The sequence below is a fragment of the Podarcis erhardii genome (genome assembly GCF_964252035.2).
Source record: "Podarcis erhardii genome assembly, chromosome: 12".
NCBI lineage: Eukaryota > Metazoa > Chordata > Lepidosauria > Squamata > Lacertidae > Podarcis > Podarcis erhardii.
Genome location: NC_138513.1, coordinates 38,764,845 through 38,781,146, shown reverse-complemented (window position 1 = coordinate 38,781,146; position 16,302 = coordinate 38,764,845). Strand labels below are relative to the sequence as shown.

The 16,302-nt window shown below is 46.4% G+C and overlaps 2 protein-coding genes and 1 long non-coding RNA gene across 7 annotated transcripts in view; 1 reads left to right on the top strand and 2 right to left on the bottom strand.

Moving 5' to 3' along the window:
* NEK11 (NIMA related kinase 11) overlaps positions 1-4,298 on the bottom strand; it is a 91,745-nt gene extending 87,447 nt beyond the window's left edge. For 2 of the 5 annotated variants that reach the window (XM_081882103.1, XM_081882107.1), the window contains exon 1: positions 4,078-4,231. The gene's annotated coding sequence lies outside the window, so the exon portion shown is untranslated. Of the gene's footprint in view, positions 1-3,847; positions 3,908-4,022 lie in introns of those variants that run through there. The other 3 variants (XM_081882106.1, XM_081882104.1, XM_081882105.1) reach the window with 3 other exon arrangements.
* Positions 4,299-4,308: 10 nt separating this feature from the next.
* On the top strand, positions 4,309-13,876 carry ASTE1 (asteroid homolog 1). The gene is made up of 5 exons (XM_081882082.1): positions 4,309-4,436; positions 7,465-8,795; positions 10,690-10,900; positions 11,478-11,673; positions 13,087-13,876. Exons 2-5 carry the CDS (start codon positions 7,485-7,487, stop codon positions 13,382-13,384), a joined length of 2,016 nt encoding a protein of 671 aa, XP_081738208.1. The 5' UTR covers positions 4,309-4,436; positions 7,465-7,484; the 3' UTR covers positions 13,385-13,876.
* Positions 13,877-13,982: 106 nt separating this feature from the next.
* LOC309325839 lies at positions 13,983-16,101 on the bottom strand. The gene is made up of 2 exons (XR_014150061.1): positions 15,590-16,101; positions 13,983-14,403 (listed from the first exon to the last, which is right to left on the bottom strand). It is a non-coding gene; the product is annotated as an uncharacterized lncRNA (long non-coding RNA).
* Positions 16,102-16,302: the final 201 nt, after the last annotated feature.

Sequence of the window (16,302 nt, the reverse complement as noted above, 5' to 3'; positions counted from 1 at the left end):
CTGCGTCCGCCTCCGAAGAGCGGCAGCTTCCACAACCTGCACCCGATGAGCGGAAGGGGGGAAGGGGGGGCTTCGAGGGGGGGATGGATGTCAGGGTTTTAGGGAGAGAGGAGACAGAGAGCGAGGGCGAGGAGGAAGAGGACGACAACGAGCCGAGGTTGTCCCAAAGTCCGTCTAGCGAATCAGAGGATTCCCAGAAGGGAGCCCCCCTGGTCAGGCCAAGGGGCAATAGAGAGGGAATCAGTCAGAGAGAGGGGAACGAAGAGGGAATCCCCAGTGGGAGTGGCAAAGCGGGACCAGCTCCCCCGTCGGAACGGAGTAGAGGGGGGGGAGTTGCCAGTGTGTCAGAAAGAGCAGGACAGGAAGGAGGAAGGGGGAGGAGTTCGGAGCAAGACGTCCTGCCTGAAAGGGAGGAGTGTAGTACCGAGAGCAGCGTAACTGTAGAAAGGAAGGTCAGAGGCAACGTACGCGCGCCAAGTTCAAATATAGAGGCGCGCGGAAATGAGGAGAGCTCTGAGGAGGAGCCTGGTGCCAAAGCACGAAGGAGGGGGGAGCAGGCGGGAGAAGACTCAGCCTCTGGGGAGTCCCGGAAAGAGGGAAGACAGGGGGGCAGGAAGACCCTGCGGAAAAGGAAAGAGAGGAAAAGGTGGAGCAGTACAAGCCTCTTAAATTGGTGCAGGGGAGGGACGGACTCAGAGGGGACTTCTAACATCTAAGGGTAACAGATGCGGAGCCACGGAGTTTGGATGTAATGACGACAATGATCTTCAATAAAACCTTTTGTATATAGCTTGGACTGGACTTTGGTCTCTTGTGAGCTGGGACCCAAGGTGGCTCTGACAGTATCGATATAGATCTGTGTTAGTAACATCTATGTAGGACAGACTGGTTTTCCCTCTGATTGCAATTGTCTGCTCACCTAAGCCTGCAAAAATCCCACTGTTAACAGATTTGTTTTTAATTTTCTTTCATCTTGAGTTGGATTGTACATTTAACAAATACTGTAAATATTTTCATGACAGAAATTCTACATATAAAGGCTCCTCAGCATAATGTGTATAGGATTGCATTCCCGCTTTTGTTTATCATCACTCTGAGGGCTGATATCCACTAGAAGATCCTAGCCATTTTGGTGGAGCTGTGTTGTTGCTTTTCAACTACTGCAGAAATGATTTGTTAAATTGTGTTGTTTGTTAAACAAGCAAGTTTCATTTTATAGCTTCAGAATGTTCACAAGCTTCAATGAGGTATATAAATCTGTAATTTGTAACAATAACATCATGTGTGTGAAACTGTTCTGACACCCAGCTGCTGAGATACTGACACATCCTGTGCCAAGGACTTGTACTTGGCAGTGTGATTTCCTAATGAAATGCAGCCAAACTTCTAATTACTGAAAGTGATGTTCACAATAGAACAAATAAATGGTGATCTTGGCTTCAAAAAGAAAACACTCAAATGAGACAGAATATGAGCATCCTTCTAATTCCAGCCCTCTTTCAAGAAAAGAGGATAACAACAATGGTAAAACATAAGTATTATGCTGAGACTGCCAGCTACGAAATCTCCTGCTTCTGCAATTCTTCATTTGCTTCAATAAGCCAAAGAGGCCATAATAAAGTCTACAAAGCACTGATGAAGTTTTTAACTCCCCCATTTTACACACTTTTCAATGTAAAGACAGAAAGTTTTATGTTAACTATGGCTGCAACCTTATACACAATTTGGAGTAAGTTTCATTAAATTTGGTTGGGGCTACTTCTGAGCAGACATGTATAGCATTTGTAATTCCACCAAACTACGCTACGTGATTGTTGTAATGCAGCAAGAGGAGCTCCTTTCTATATAGCACTGGTTTTCAACTGGTGGGTCAGGACCCTCTAGTAGGTCCTGATCCAAGATGGGTCACAACAGGAGCACTGCCAACATGCAAATATATGGTAAAAGATTAAGAAATTGGTCTCCAAATGCATGTTTGGGCTAAAAATGGGTCTTGGGTCCTTCTTATTATTATATCACACCCATGTGATTGGGTTGCCCCAGCCACTATGGGCAGCTTTTCAACAACAAAAATAGAACATTAAAAGCTTCCCAAAACAGGGCTGCTTGAAGATACCTGCTTTAGAGGATCACACTTACCCTGCTATAAGGTATGTGAAGTGCTTGGATGATTCTATGCAAACACTACATTAGTTTTATAGTCACATAGGTACAGGCCGATCTATGTGTTTCTGTGCACATTATTGCAGCCATGTAAATTGTCATAAACTGCTACAGTTCTTAGCTAAATCTCTTACTCCTTTAAACTTAATTTATTATGTTTTATTCCTCTGGATGCGTATTTTAAGTACACTTAATTAGCATACTGATTGTTAAACCCCCAGATCGATAATTTTTATTGTTTATGTAGAGGATTATGCAGAAATTCTGGTTTAAATATGCTGGCTGTTTGCCATAATAAACATTGATTGATACTGCAGCCATGTCAACTTCATACCGGAAGATTCCAACTTGCTCTAGCATCATTCAAAAGCCACCTAGATACAGATTGTAGCATACAGTAAGAAGCCACAATAACCAGGCCCACAGTTGTTATCAGCAAGGCTTTTTTTCAGCTGGAACTCAATTTCGGCCTTTCTCAGTTGGGTACCATTGCTATTATAAGAGAACAGGGGAGGCGTTCATGTAGGGCTGCCATATGCCCTGATTTTCCAGGACATGTCCTGGAATTCACCTCCGAAAACGGCAGCCTGGATTATTTTCCAGAAACTGGGCAAATGCCCTGGAAAACTGACAACAGGGGTTAAACTACGCAAAAACAAAAACAAAAAAACCTCAAAAATTATTGTAGCTTTTACTAAAAAAAACTTTGGGTTTGTCTAAAAAAATGCTCAACCACTTTCAGGGTTCAGCAACTTTTGGGTGTCCTGGTTCTTTACTTTTTGAAATATGGCAACATCTCTTTTTCTGGGGGGGGGGGATAGCACTGATTATCAGCAATATAGTGTTTACAATCTTTAGGTGACTGTAAATATATATACAGTATTTTTCCATCTATAAGATGGGGGCAACAACCAATCGCCAGTCCACCCTTGGCACTATCCGTGTATACGACGCCCCCTAATTCTTGACATTATTTTTTAGGGGAGAAAGCAGTCTTATACATGGAAAAATACGGTGTGTGTGTGTATAAAAAACAGAAAAGGCCCTGCCTCGGGGTATACAACTTGAAACTAAAGACAAGACTCATGAGAGAGGAGACTGATCTCATTTACATCCTATGAAATATACCCTTTTAAAATGTTCTAGTTACAGGTAGGTAGCCCTGTTTGGTATCTGAAGAAGTGTGCATGCACACGAAAGCTCATACCAAGAACTAACTTAGTCGGTCTCTAAGTTGCTACTGGAAGGATTTTATTTTTCCTTTTAAAATGTGTGGGGTTTTTTGCGTGGGGGGCGGGGGGGGGGAGCTTATTGTGTTGTCGTTTTGCTTTCCCTCATGTATTTTGTGGTTTTATATCTTGGTTTTATTCTGTGAATTTTTTATTCTGAAACACACACCCCCGGGGGGGGGGGCGGGGAGCTTATTGTGTTGTTGTTTTGCTTTCCCTCATGTATTTTGTGTTTTTATATCTTGGTTTTATTCTGTGAACCGCCCTGAGGCACACACACCCCACACCGGTACAGGGCGGTATATAAATTCGATAAATAAAATAAAATAATAAAGGGGGGAAAGGGATAGCGCCGGGCCTGTCGGAACTGAAACGCAAAACACCTGAGGCAACTTTTCGAGCGGCTGGAGGAGCTACGGCCTAATTCCTAAAAAAAAAAAACCCGCCGGAATCACCTGAGGCGGCGAGCGGGGCCTCGGCGGGAACTCAACCGAGGGACAAGCCTCGGCTTTTCCCTCACACCATCTTGTAGGGCCGTCGGCGCCTCGGCCAGGCCTACCTGAACGGGTCCCCTCCATCTTGAGAGAGGCTCCTTTCTCTCCCCCCCCCCAATATATTAATTATATATACTTTAAATCGAGCGACGTCTGGAATATGAGGGGCTGAGGGAGCGCCGTTCGTTTACCTTGTCCATTCACTCAGCGGAAGAGGCGAGCCCAATATTAATTGCGGGGGTGGTGGTGGGGAAAGGGAAGAGCCCCCCCCTATAAAAGTCGCTGTGGTGCGTGCCTCCCACTCCACCCCTCCGCACACCTGTCTCCTTGGTACGGTCGGATTCGCAAACCTCCCGCCGCGCGAGTGTTTGGCTCGCGTCGCTAGGAGACGGCGCAGCGCGTGACGAAGGCGCGCTGCTTTCCCTGGGCGGGGAAACGGGGCTGCTTTGCCCCGCCCTCTTTCCCTTACTGGCTCGGACGCTTCCACAGGCCTCATATCTTGGGGGTGGGGGGGGGGAGATACTTTGTTGGGAGCGCCCCCGCAACGCAGGTAAGGTCGAGCTGTCCGCCTCCGTCGCGAACGATAGAACTGCTGGCACGTTTGCTAAAGCTAAGCAGGGTCCGGTTTGGTTTCAAATTGGATGGGAGACCGCTGCCTGCTTTGCAAGGGGTTGCGCGAGAAAGAACCCTCGGGATCCCTTCCAGCTCTGCTTTTATGGAAGTGGATAAGAAGAAAAGTCGCTGCTGCTGCTACTGCTGCTGCTGCTGGAACTAGGTTCCCCCCACCCCACCCACCCGCTTTCAAAGCTGCCCAGCAGACGGAAATTCAACAGATGCAGCTCTCTGCAATTTCAGATAAGCCAGTTTCTGCCTGTCCATGTATTTAAACACACAGAACCATGGACGTAGCCAAGGGGGGAGAAGGAAGAGATAGCTGCCCCACAAATCAATAAAATTCAATAAAAATGCATGGGAAACTGAGGTTCTGCCCCCCCCCCCCGCAACAAAAATCATGGCTACACCCATGCACAGGGAGGCTGGGGTTCCACCCCGCCAGGGACAGCTGTGGGCAGGATGTCGGCATTGCGGGGGTTAGGCTAGATGATCCTTGGGGTATCGCCCAACTTTATGAGTCTATCAATCCTGTGAGCAGTGGAACTCCTGTAACATGGACTCCAACCGAAAGGAGGAACTTGAATTCTTAAAGGCTTGAGACTTCCTCAAAATTGCACACAGCTCTTTGGTTGCCACTCCTGCCTCTGACAAATGCTCAAGGAGGCAGGTATTCAAAAGGAATAGCCTTTCCCCATAACATTCTCATCATCTCACCAGTGATGTTTCCATAAGGTGATCGGCCCACCTAGCCTTTGGGTGGTATGTAGGGCACTTGTTAAAGAAAAATTGAAAGTCTAGGCCAGGACGTGGGATTAGAAAGCCCTCTGTTTTCATATACATTATTGTGTCCATACATGGTGGGACCCCATGGGCATAGCTGTCAACATTTCCCTTTTTTCAAGGGAAATTACCTTATTCTGAATAGGATTCCTGGCAAGAAAAGGAAAAAGTTGACAGCTATGCCCATGGGTCATCTAGTCCAACCCTTCAATGCTGGAATCTCAACGCGCGGTCCTCCATCCAATTTAAAACCAAACCTTCTTAGCTTTGCAAATTGTGCTAGCTGTTTTATTGCAGACATTCATTGTCCTCCAAGGGTGATTATATACCACTACAATTTCACATAAACTGTTTGAAATTTGTGAGATAATCGCTAATCTTCTTTTACCTACTGTTGATTACACAGCTTGGTAATGAGCTTGATCATACTTGTTTTTCTGTGTGCTTCCGTTCCCCATTAAGTATCATTTCCCCATGTACCTAGACTCTGACAGCTTTTAAAAGTAAAGGACATGCCAATTCTCGATAGAGCAGATTCCAGGATCTATGGGGTTGGGCACAAAATTTTATGGGTCTGTCTCTGGAATCAAAGTTCATTTGAGGCCCAGAACCTACTAGAGAGAGATGGATATGAAATGAATTGAGGTGAAATATGGAATGGGTTTGTGTTGATACACCTTTCTCTTGAGTCCTCACCTCTCCTCTGTTCCCCCAAAACTTAACAGAGCCAGGGGAGCAACTAGGAGGGGCTTGAACCTTCAGAACTTGATGGTGCCACAAGCATACATCCTAGAATGCCAGGTAATGTAGCTGCTGTGCTTTCTTGCATCCCTGGGCACTGCAGTGCATGCTTGTGGCATCATCCAGATCTCTTCTCTTGTTGCCCTGCACCTGCCAGAAACCTCTACCAACAGTCCCTTCAGTAAATTTGGGGGGAAGTGGTGGTATCTTTGAAGGCCTTGCTGTATAAGTGGATAGCAGCAAAACCTCTGGGCCAACACTGGGAGGAGGATAGAGCCTTGAGTTAAGAATGTTGTTTTTTGTTGTTTAGTCATGTCCGACTCTTCGTGACCCCCTGGACCAGAGCACGCCAGGCACTCCTGTCTTCCACTGCCTCCCGCAGTTTGGTCAAACTCATGCTGGTAGCTTTGAGAACACTGTCCAACCATCTCGTTCTCTGTCATCCCCTTCTCCTTGTCCCCTCAATCTTCCCCAACATCAGGGTCTTTTCCAGGGAGTCTTCTCTTCTCATGAGGTGGTCAAAGTATTGGAGTCTCAGCTTCACGATCTGTCCTTCCAGTGAGCACTCAGGGCTGATTTCCTTCAGAATGGATAGGTTTGATCTTGCAGTCCATGGGACTCTCAAGAGTCTCCTCCAGCACCATAATTCAAAAGCATCAATTATTTGGCGATCAACCTGCTTTATGGTCCAGCTCTCACTTCCATACATCACTACTGGGGAAACCATAGCTTTAACTATACGGACTATATGGGTTAAGAATAGGGCTGGGCAATATATCAATACATCTTCCAAAACCGGTTTGAAGTCCATACGGTATCTGTTTTGTAATTTTTGACCTAGCAATATATTGTGAATCATGATGTGTGTGCGCGCGCATGCGCTATGCAAAAATCACAATGCGGGGAAAACCGTGAAGCCAGCCAGTGCCTCTACATAGCTCCATCCTTATTTCAGACATCGTGATATATCAGTATAGCATGATGTTTAGCTGGTGGATGTATCACAATGTTGAACACCCGATATCGCCCAACCCTACTTAAAAATGGGTTCAAAGGTAAAATGGATACATTTTGAACGTTCATCAAATTAATCTATTAATCTACTTGGAGACATATCTGGGATTCAGCGGGCGGCAGTAACATCCGGGCGGATTTTCAATAAATTGATCAAATGTCTAGGAAAAACCAGACTTATTTGGTATCTGTGACTATAGCAATTTGAATTCAAACCTCTTTCCTTTATTTTTGTTTTTTGTTGGCCAACAAAATACCGGCTCCAAATCAGATTGAGATGGGTCATTGGTTGCCAATTAATCATCCAGTTGAAAAGGGTGCCAGATACAATCCCGACAGCAGGTTTTGATTTTTTTACTTGTTTCCCCTCGAATCGCACTGTTTGGGCATTGCATCTGCAGGGCTAATTTCTTCTTTTGTTTCACCAGGGGCGTTTCAGCCCGGCAACATGGGCATCCACGGATTAATGAGCTACATAGGGGAACATAGAGAGTTCTTTGTTGACCTGCAGTTGAGGGACACCAGTATAGTAATTGACGGAAATAACCTGTACCATCGCCTTTACTTTGATTCCAACTTGGACATGCGGCGCGGAGGGGATTACGATTCGTTTGCAGATGTCGCCTGCAAGTTTTTTGAAACGCTGACTCTGTGCAACATCCGGCCGTACGTCGTGCTAGATGGAGGGTGCGATGCGTCTGACAAAAAGCTTGCAACCATCAAGGAAAGAGCTCGGGAGAAAATCCTGTCAGCCTATTGTCTCTCCGGTGGCGGCGGTGGCGGCAGTCTACTCCCTTTGCTCATTAGAGAAGTCTTCAAGCAGATCTTGACCAGCTTGCGAGTGCCTTTCGTCCAGTCTTTCTCAGAAGCGGACAGGGACATTGTGTCATTAGCCAATCACTTGAATTGCCCGGTGTTAACTTTAGATAGCGACTTTTGCATTTTTGACCTGAAAGCCGGCTATTGTCCTCTGAATTACTTTCAGTGGAGAAGCCTGGCCTCGTGCAAAGACTCACAAGACTGCTATATCCCAGCACGGCGCTTCTCGTTAGAGAGGTTTTGTGGCCATTTCAGCAATATGAACAAAACCCTCCTGCCTCTCTTTGCGGTGATGAATGGCAACGATCATATTAACCTGCCGGCTATAGAAATGTTCTTTAGCAAGGTACGCCTTCCCATCGGAAGCTCCAGGCAGAAATGTCGAAAGCACGTCCGCATTCAAGGGTTGCTGAACTGGCTGTCTCGCTTTGCTGACCCTGCTGAGGCTATAGAAAATGTACTGAAGTACGTTAACAAGCACGAAAAAGAGGAAACAAGGCAGCTTCTCTGTACTTTTATGGAGGAATACGAACCGTCCAGTGTCAATCTCAAAGATTTTTTCCAGAATGGAGTTTATGAATCGGAGGAAGCCAAGAAATTGGAGTTGCCTCCGTGGATTCTTACTGCGTTAGCAAAAGGCCTTATAGCACCATTCATCAGTGATGCCCTGATATTAAAACGAACAATTCTTCATGTTCAGGTAGAGAATATGCAAAGGCCTAGTGCTAATGCCATATCTCTACCAATTCGACAAATCATCTATGGATTACTTCTGGGTGTTTCGCAGCATTCGGTCAGTACCTCCTTGGGAAAAGAACCCACTCGCGTTTTCCATGAATTTGACAGAATACAAAGAGCACTCAAGAAATCATTCGTCCAAGCAGCAGCGTTGTCCGGACATTTTTGTAGCGACCAGTACTCTCTGAATACGTTAAGTGAGGTAAATGGCTCAAAATGGCAGGCATAAAGCAAACATATCAGTAGTGTTTGAATACTGCGGTTCTGGGGGGGGGGGGGAAGGAAATAATGTGATGTTGGGCACAGAATCCAACTTCTTGAGGCTATCGGCTTTCAATTTATTATTTAAAAAGAAAGCTTTCCAGCCTTTACAGTTAGGCACACGTGAAAATACATGGGCAATGCTTGCTGAAATGTCAAAAGTGCTGCGTAAGATTCCTAATGGTTAAGGTAAAGGTAAAGGGGGCCCTGACCATTAGGTCCAGTCATGGCTGACTCTGGGGTTGCAGCGCTCATCTCGCTTTATTGGCTGAGGGAGCCGGCATACAGCTTCCAGGTCATGTGGCCAGCATGACTATGGCGAACCAGAGCAGCACACGGAAACGCCGTTTACCTTCCCACTGGAGCGGTACCTATTTATCTACTTGCACTTTGATGTGCTTTCAAACTGCTAGGTTGGCAGGAGCAGGGACCAAGCAACGGGAGCTCACCTCGTCGCGGGGAGTTGAACCGCCAACCTTCTGATCGGCAAGAACTAGGCTCTGTGGTTTAACCCACAGCACTACCTGCATCCTCCTAATGGTTAGCAGGAGCCTAAGCAGTGTTAGAAACTCAGACAGATAAGCGAAGCGCCAAATGGCATCTTACACCTCGGTTGCAGTCACCATCATAGAATGTCTAGGCATCATTTAAAAAAAAAAAAAAAAAAAAAACCTTATTATTGTTCATTTCATTTATTTATCACTTCATATTTTAATGAAAAGATCTCACCATGGTTGACGACACATTAAATCATCAAATAAAACGATCCAGAATAAAACAAATTCAAGTTTCAAGGAAAGTAATTCAGATCCTTCTCTAAGGGACATTTGGCTTTCCCCGTATTTATTTACCTATTTAATTTATAGAGCTGTCCCACAGCAGACGTACTCTAGGAAACCAGTGTGGTGTAGTAGTTAGAGCAGGGGCAGGCAAACTAAGGCCCAATCGCCTTCTAAATCCAGCCTGCGGGCGGTCCAGTAATCAGCGTGTTTTTACATGAGTAGAATGTGCCCTTTTATTTAAAGTGCATCTCTGGGTTATCATAGGAATTCGTTCATTTCCCCCCTCCCCTCCCCCCTCCCTGGGTTAGAGTGTCGGACTAGGACCTGGGAGATGAGGGTTCAAATCCCCACTCAGTCGTGAAGTTCCCTGGGTGACCTCAGGCCAGTCACACCCTCTGATAGGGTCGTTGCAGGGATTAACTGAGGGGTGAACCATGTACTCCTTGGAATAAAAGATGGGATTTAAATTCAGTAAATAAGCTCTTTAGCCTAACTCAGTGGTTTTCAACCAGTTGCCGTGGCACCCTGGGATGCCTTGAATGATGGTCAGGCTGCCGCGGGCAACACTGGCCTCTGTCCCTCTCACATCTCTGCCTCCCAAAGGCTTGCACAGCTGTTTGTTGCAGCAACCCTGGCTACAAGCTCACCAGGCGAATGGTGCCTCTGGGGCTGGCCTGGGGGTGCTTCCCAGGCCCCTGTGGGGCAGTGTGAGGTGGAACCTCTCTTTGGGGGGCAGCTCAGAGACCGGGGGGCAGCTGCGGCTGCCCAGAGGACTCCCAAGGAGAGGGAAGAAGAGATGAGTGAGGGAAGAGATGAGTCATAGCGGTGCCACAGAAAGAATGCAGTTGGTCAAGGGAGCCGTGGGCTCAAAAAGGTTGCAAACCTCTGCCCTGGTTGCTTAAGAAAGCTGAAAGGGCCAGCCAGATGGAGATGTCCGTGGCCAGCCTGGCATCCAGAGATCTCCCCGTAATCCCAATTGGACCCACACCAGCTGCAAAATGATTCACATCCAGATGAAATTTCATGAAGGCTTGGCCATTTCTTTATGCACAGGTTCCCTTAGCAGACCGCCTGATCCTTTTGTTGGAGACATTGGGAGTGACAGCCAGCATCCTGGAGCCAGTTCCTTGTCACCTACGGCTTCCTCTGGCCGTGACTTGTTACTGGACGCAGTATTCAGAACCCAAAGCGAAGTTACAGCACACAAAAGCCTTACTACTTGGAGTCGTAGTTGGGGAACTTGATAAAGCGATACATAGTCCAGGTAGGTTCAGCTTTAGTCCTCTTTTTTGTCCTGGCATTGCCAATGACTCTTTTCTTAATTTGCACACTGGGGCTTTTACATCTGTCTCAAGAGACCACGGAGTGCACCTCCAGGGGTGAAACCAGACCGTTGCTTTAGCAGCACCAAACTGACCTCCCCAGGGCGCCTGGGGCTGGACTGCCCAGACAACAAGACACCCCACCTCAGCTCTCAGCCTCGCTGATCTGGTCCAAGCACCTCCAGGCAGTATAACGTGGTTCCTTTCCCCTCCATTTCCTCCTCACAACAACCCTGTGAGGTAGGTTAGACTGCAAAACAGTGTCTGTCCCAAGGTCATCCAGTGGACTTTCTGGCAGAGTGGGGGATTTCAATGCTGGTCTCTTTGGTCTGGGTCCAGCCCTTCAACCCCACTTTCTCTTAACATGTTAATAGGCTTAGGTGTTATCAAGTAGGCCGTGACTACTATTTGGCAGAGATGGTTATGTTTCAAATATTTTGAATAGCAATGCATGCATTTGTACTTAAATGTCTCAAAACATTCTGAATTCTCTCTCCCCACCCCCTAATTCGTGTCCAGATCCCAAGTGCCCACCAATTGAGATCGATAAAATTGTGTACGAACAGTTCTTGAAATGGAAAAAAGACACATCTCAGAAAGAAGCAATGGAATTAGACGCTGCCCACATTTTCTGCCAGTGGCAGTGCTGCCTTCAGATGGGATTGTATCTCAACCAACTGCTTTGTAGTCCTCTCCTTGAGCCAGATCTTACACGGTAAGAGTTCCCAAGGCTGCAAGTCCTACTGAATCAGCTGCTCTTTTCCCACTACTTTTTTCCAAGTCACGAATGGTGGTGGTTTTAGTCCAGCAAAAACTAGAAGGCCAGAGGTTAGCCACCCTGACGTATAGGAGCAGAAATGCATAAAACAGCCCCATGATCCCACAGTCCTGAGATACACCAACAAAACAGCCTTAGAGTGAATGTTAAAATTCCCCAGGACTGAGAAATGGGGCTCCAACACCAGACTGAAGGCCATGTTGGTAAGCTTGGCTAAGGAATCTGTTACCCAAATGCCTAAGAGGTACACTAACAGAATTCCTCGTCCAGGCTTCATTAACTTGGTGCCCTGTTTTAGACAGCTGTGTTTGCAGGGGCCAATGGGGACTGTAGTTCAAAATATCTGGATGGTACCGGGTTGGGGGAGGCTTCCCTAGCCTCTCCCAAGACCCACACACCAAGGTGGAATCTACACACACATAAAAAACGCTGCGAAAACACTTTTTTAAAAAAACATTTAAAAAATATATTGAATTTGCCATAGCACACCATCACCATCTAGTGTCACATTTGTATACTGCACTTTACAACACATTTAAAACGTTTTATTTGCAGCTGTATAGCTGAGTCCCAAGTCTAAGCACTCTCTCAAGGTAGTTTACTGGACGAGGCGTAAGGTGAGCAAGGTGGTTAACGGTGTGCTGCTGACAACACCAAGGTTACAGGTTTGATTCCTATATGGGACAACTACATGTTTTGGATTGCAGGGGCTTGGACTAGATGATCCTTAGGGTCCCTCCCAACTCCACAATTCTGTGTTGATTATGGCCACTCCACCTCACCCTCTCTGTATTTCCACTTTGGGCAGGAAGGAGCCAGGCCAGTTCTAGTCGCCTCATCAAACCAGCTCTTGGTTTGCCAAGATCAAATCCTTTATCATAGACTTTCCTCCATCATTCCTAGTTCAGCAATTTCTGATTTCTCTCTCCAAAAGCCTGCTCTTTATACGATTGGCCTCCTCCATCCAGATTCTCTATTTGTTCTGCGTAGCCAGACTTCCTCCTTGTCCCTACAGCCATCTCACTTTAAGAAAGTTGTCCTGTGGCAGATGCAAGTGAATTCTCTCCTCTACTTTCCTCCACCAGCCCCCAAACTCCCTCTATGCTTTTTCCATTTTCATCCCCATGATACGAGGCGATTCTTAAGACCTCTAAAAATATTATCAAACCAGGAGAGGAAGGAGGCTGGGTGCTTTTAAGTACCTGCTTCAAATACAAAGTCTTAAAATACATTTTTATGTCGTAAAGGACACCCTTCACATCTGAGTTCTCAAACCATAAAATAATAACTTGTACCAACAGCACCAAGCTGTGCTGGATGCTAACTACTTTCCCTCCCATCTTTTGACAGGCTTTACAATGGGACCCTGGTGCACAGACTGTATCGTGAGCTTAAATCCTCCTCCTCACCAGAGAACCTGCTCAGTGCATCTCCAAAAATGTACCAGCTTTACAGCAACATGATACATATAGTGAAAGGTATAGCACCGCCAGACTTCTTCCAGAAAAAGAAGAAACCCAAATCGCGCAGGAAAAAGAACAATCAAACCACTGATCAAGGGCTGGATAAAAGAGAAAGCGCCATGTTGGAAACTTTGCCTTCATGCAGTATTAACAACAGATTTGAAGCATTAATGGTGGAGAACTGAAAGCCCAGTCTACTAGAAAGTGGCTGTGTGTCCTTTGCATTGAAGACTTCAGAAGCCCTCTCTCAAAATGAGTCTTCAAGAAACAATGACAGGAATCATATGGTGCTATTATGCTTGATTTGGTTGGTCTTAGTTACAGGAGGAAATGTCTTCTTACCTTTGAGTAGTACTATTGTAGTGAGTAGTCTGATTTACAATGTCTCTTGTGCACATGGAAATCCTCACTATACCCTTCCCCCTCTATGGCCAATGACAAATCCCTGAAAGCTTACAAATACACATTGCTCACTCAATAGTTTTTACATGCAGTTCCAAGACTCATGTTTTGACTCCCTGTTGCCCCTCTCCCCCCATTATTTTTTTATATACAATATCTGCAAGGAAGATTTTGTTTTTTCAGACTGGTCTTTTCTTGGCACTTCGACCAGTGTGTTACAAATATTTCACAATATACCTGATCAAAGTTTCCTAACACCTGGCAAATGTCCAAGGACAAAATCAGAATTATGCTAGACAAGTTTCAGCAGATATGGCTGCATTTCCAAGGGGATATTTCTTAAAAGAGATTCATTCCCCTTTCCCAATAGATTTTTAAAAAAACAAACAGAGAGAAGCTATGGATAAGAACTCACTCTTCTTGTTTGTTCCCTCGAATATTAGGAAAACACTAATTATGTCTCATGAAACATAGTGGATAGCCCCAACATCCTTGTGAGTTCAATTTGAATAGAATGTGATGTCTAAATTTGCACAGGCAGTCATTAAAACAAACGAAACCATGTTTTAATCTTACCACTCAGAAAGTATGAACTGAAGGACACATATATTCAACATGCTGTGTGCACTAAAGTTCATTATTAACAAAAAGCACACAGCATGTCAGTAAGGCCTTGGAAGTGACCTGCCAAAATCTTCTTGCAGAAATGTCATCCGTGGGGGTGGTGGAAGGGAATAGTAGCCCATAATACCCGCAGCCGGCTGGAATCCAAAGTTGTCACTGAGCGAAAATCACACCTACCCTGTTTTCCCGAAAATAAGACAACGTCTTGTATTAATTTTTGCTCGCAAAAATGCACCAGGTCTTATTTTCAGGGGATGTCTTATTTTTCCATGAAGAATACGGTACACATTTATTGTCTAATTGTGAGTCAGCCAGACTCTGTCAAGGCAGAGCGAGCAGCAGGCGACAGTTTGTCCTGGCGGTGGTGTGGGCTCTCTGATTTAGAGAGACCTTGCACTGCCTAAACAGCTCCAGCTGTGCTGCGGCCAATCAGTGAGCTGCATGGCGGCGCCTGCCGCTACGGTCCAGAGAAGTCAGACGCCTTGTGGTAGCTTCGGGGGCCTTATATTCCGGGGAGGCCTTATGTTTGGGGGAGGCCTTAATTTTTGGAGGATGCCTTATATTACAGCGAAAGGCAAAACTGGAAGTACTGTATTTTTCGCACCATAGGGCGCACCGGACAATAGGACACACCTTGTTTTAGAGGGGGGAGAACAAGAAAAAAAAATTCTCCCCCTCTCTGCCCAGTGCCCCTTCAGCGAAGCGGCAGGAGGCGCTGCGCAGAGAGGGGGAGAATTTTCCCCCTCTTGTTTTCCTGCTCTAAAACAAGGTGCCGTTCAGGCGGCTACCTTGGAAGCCTGGAGAGCGAGAGGGGTCGGTGTGCACCGACCCTTCTCACTCTCCAGGCTTCAGGTTCCTTTCGACCTGCTCTTTGGGGCTGGCGGGGGAAGCCCACCACCAGCCCCAGAGAGCAGGTCAGGGAGCAGCAGAAAGGCGCAGCAGAGAGGCCGCTGCCATAGTCGCGTGTCACCTCTCCAGCTGGAAGATGGTCGCAGGGCTATGCCTTCTTTTGCCCCCCGCGCGCTCTCCTGGCTGGAGAGGTGACGCACGGCTAAAGAGGCTCATGCCATAGCCGCGCGTCACCTCTCCAGCTGGGAGAGGGTCGCGGGGCTATGGCTTATTTGCCCCGCACGTGCTCTCCCGGCTGGAGAGGTGGTGCGCGGCTAAAGAGGATCCTGCCATAGCTGCGCGTCATCTCTCCAGCTGGGAGAGGGTCACGGGGCTATGGCGTCTTCGCTCCATAGGACGCACACACATTTCCCCTTCATTTTTGAAGGGGGAAAAGTGTGTCCTATAGAGCAAAAAATACGGTAGGTCTTATTTTCGAGAGATGTCTTACTTTCGGGGAAAGATGGTATGCAAACACATGTGATGAGGTTTGGTGATTCCCCCCCCCCTCCAACCTATCATGCTGTTATTGAATCGGCTCAGGAGGGCCTTCAGGAGCAGCTCTTCAGGGGGTCTGTGGTGGGATTGGGAAGCCAAGAAAGCCCTGGTTTGACCACAAAACACCATAGACCCTGACCATAGTTCGCAAGTGATTCAGATCCACTCTTCATACAAAACAGTGAAGATTTGTTGTATACCAATATTGATGAATTCGAGCTTTTTAAATAAAGTTTTTTTTCCATTTGCATCAAATCACACTGAATGCATTGCAAAAGAAAATGTATAAAGAAACCATGGGGAAATGAAATGAAAAGGGATGAAATGCATTAAAATGGGGAACACAGTAGATCAACTAAGTGCAGCTCAGAAATACAGACGTTCTCATCTTGCTTATTAAAGGGAAGAAAGAAAACCAAGGCTCATGGACTTGAAGCTGATGTTAGGATGTGGTTCATCTGGGATCAGGAATGCTAAAGCAGGACAGGACATAGAATCATAGAATCAAAGAGTTGGAAGAGACCACAAGGGCCATCGAGTCCAACCCCCTGCCAAGCAGGAAACACCATCAGAGCACTCCTGACATATGGTTGCCAAGCCTCTGCTTAAAGACCTCCAAAGAAGGAGACTCCACCACACTCCTTGGCAGCAAATTCCACTGTCGAACAGCTCTTACTGTCAGGAAGTTCTT

What these genes read in the sequence shown, in the direction of transcription:
- ASTE1 (XM_081882082.1), top strand. Translation starts at nt 7,485, where the DNA reads ATGGGCATCCACGGATTAATGAGCTACATAGGGGAACATAGAGAGTTC. An exon ending in CTCTGAATACGTTAAGTGAG is followed by an intron (nt 8,796 to 10,689) that starts GTAAATGGCTCA and finishes CTTTATGCACAG; the next exon opens with GTTCCCTTAGCAGACCGCCT. An exon ending in CTTGAGCCAGATCTTACACG is followed by an intron (nt 11,674 to 13,086) that starts GTAAGAGTTCCC and finishes ATCTTTTGACAG; the next exon opens with GCTTTACAATGGGACCCTGG.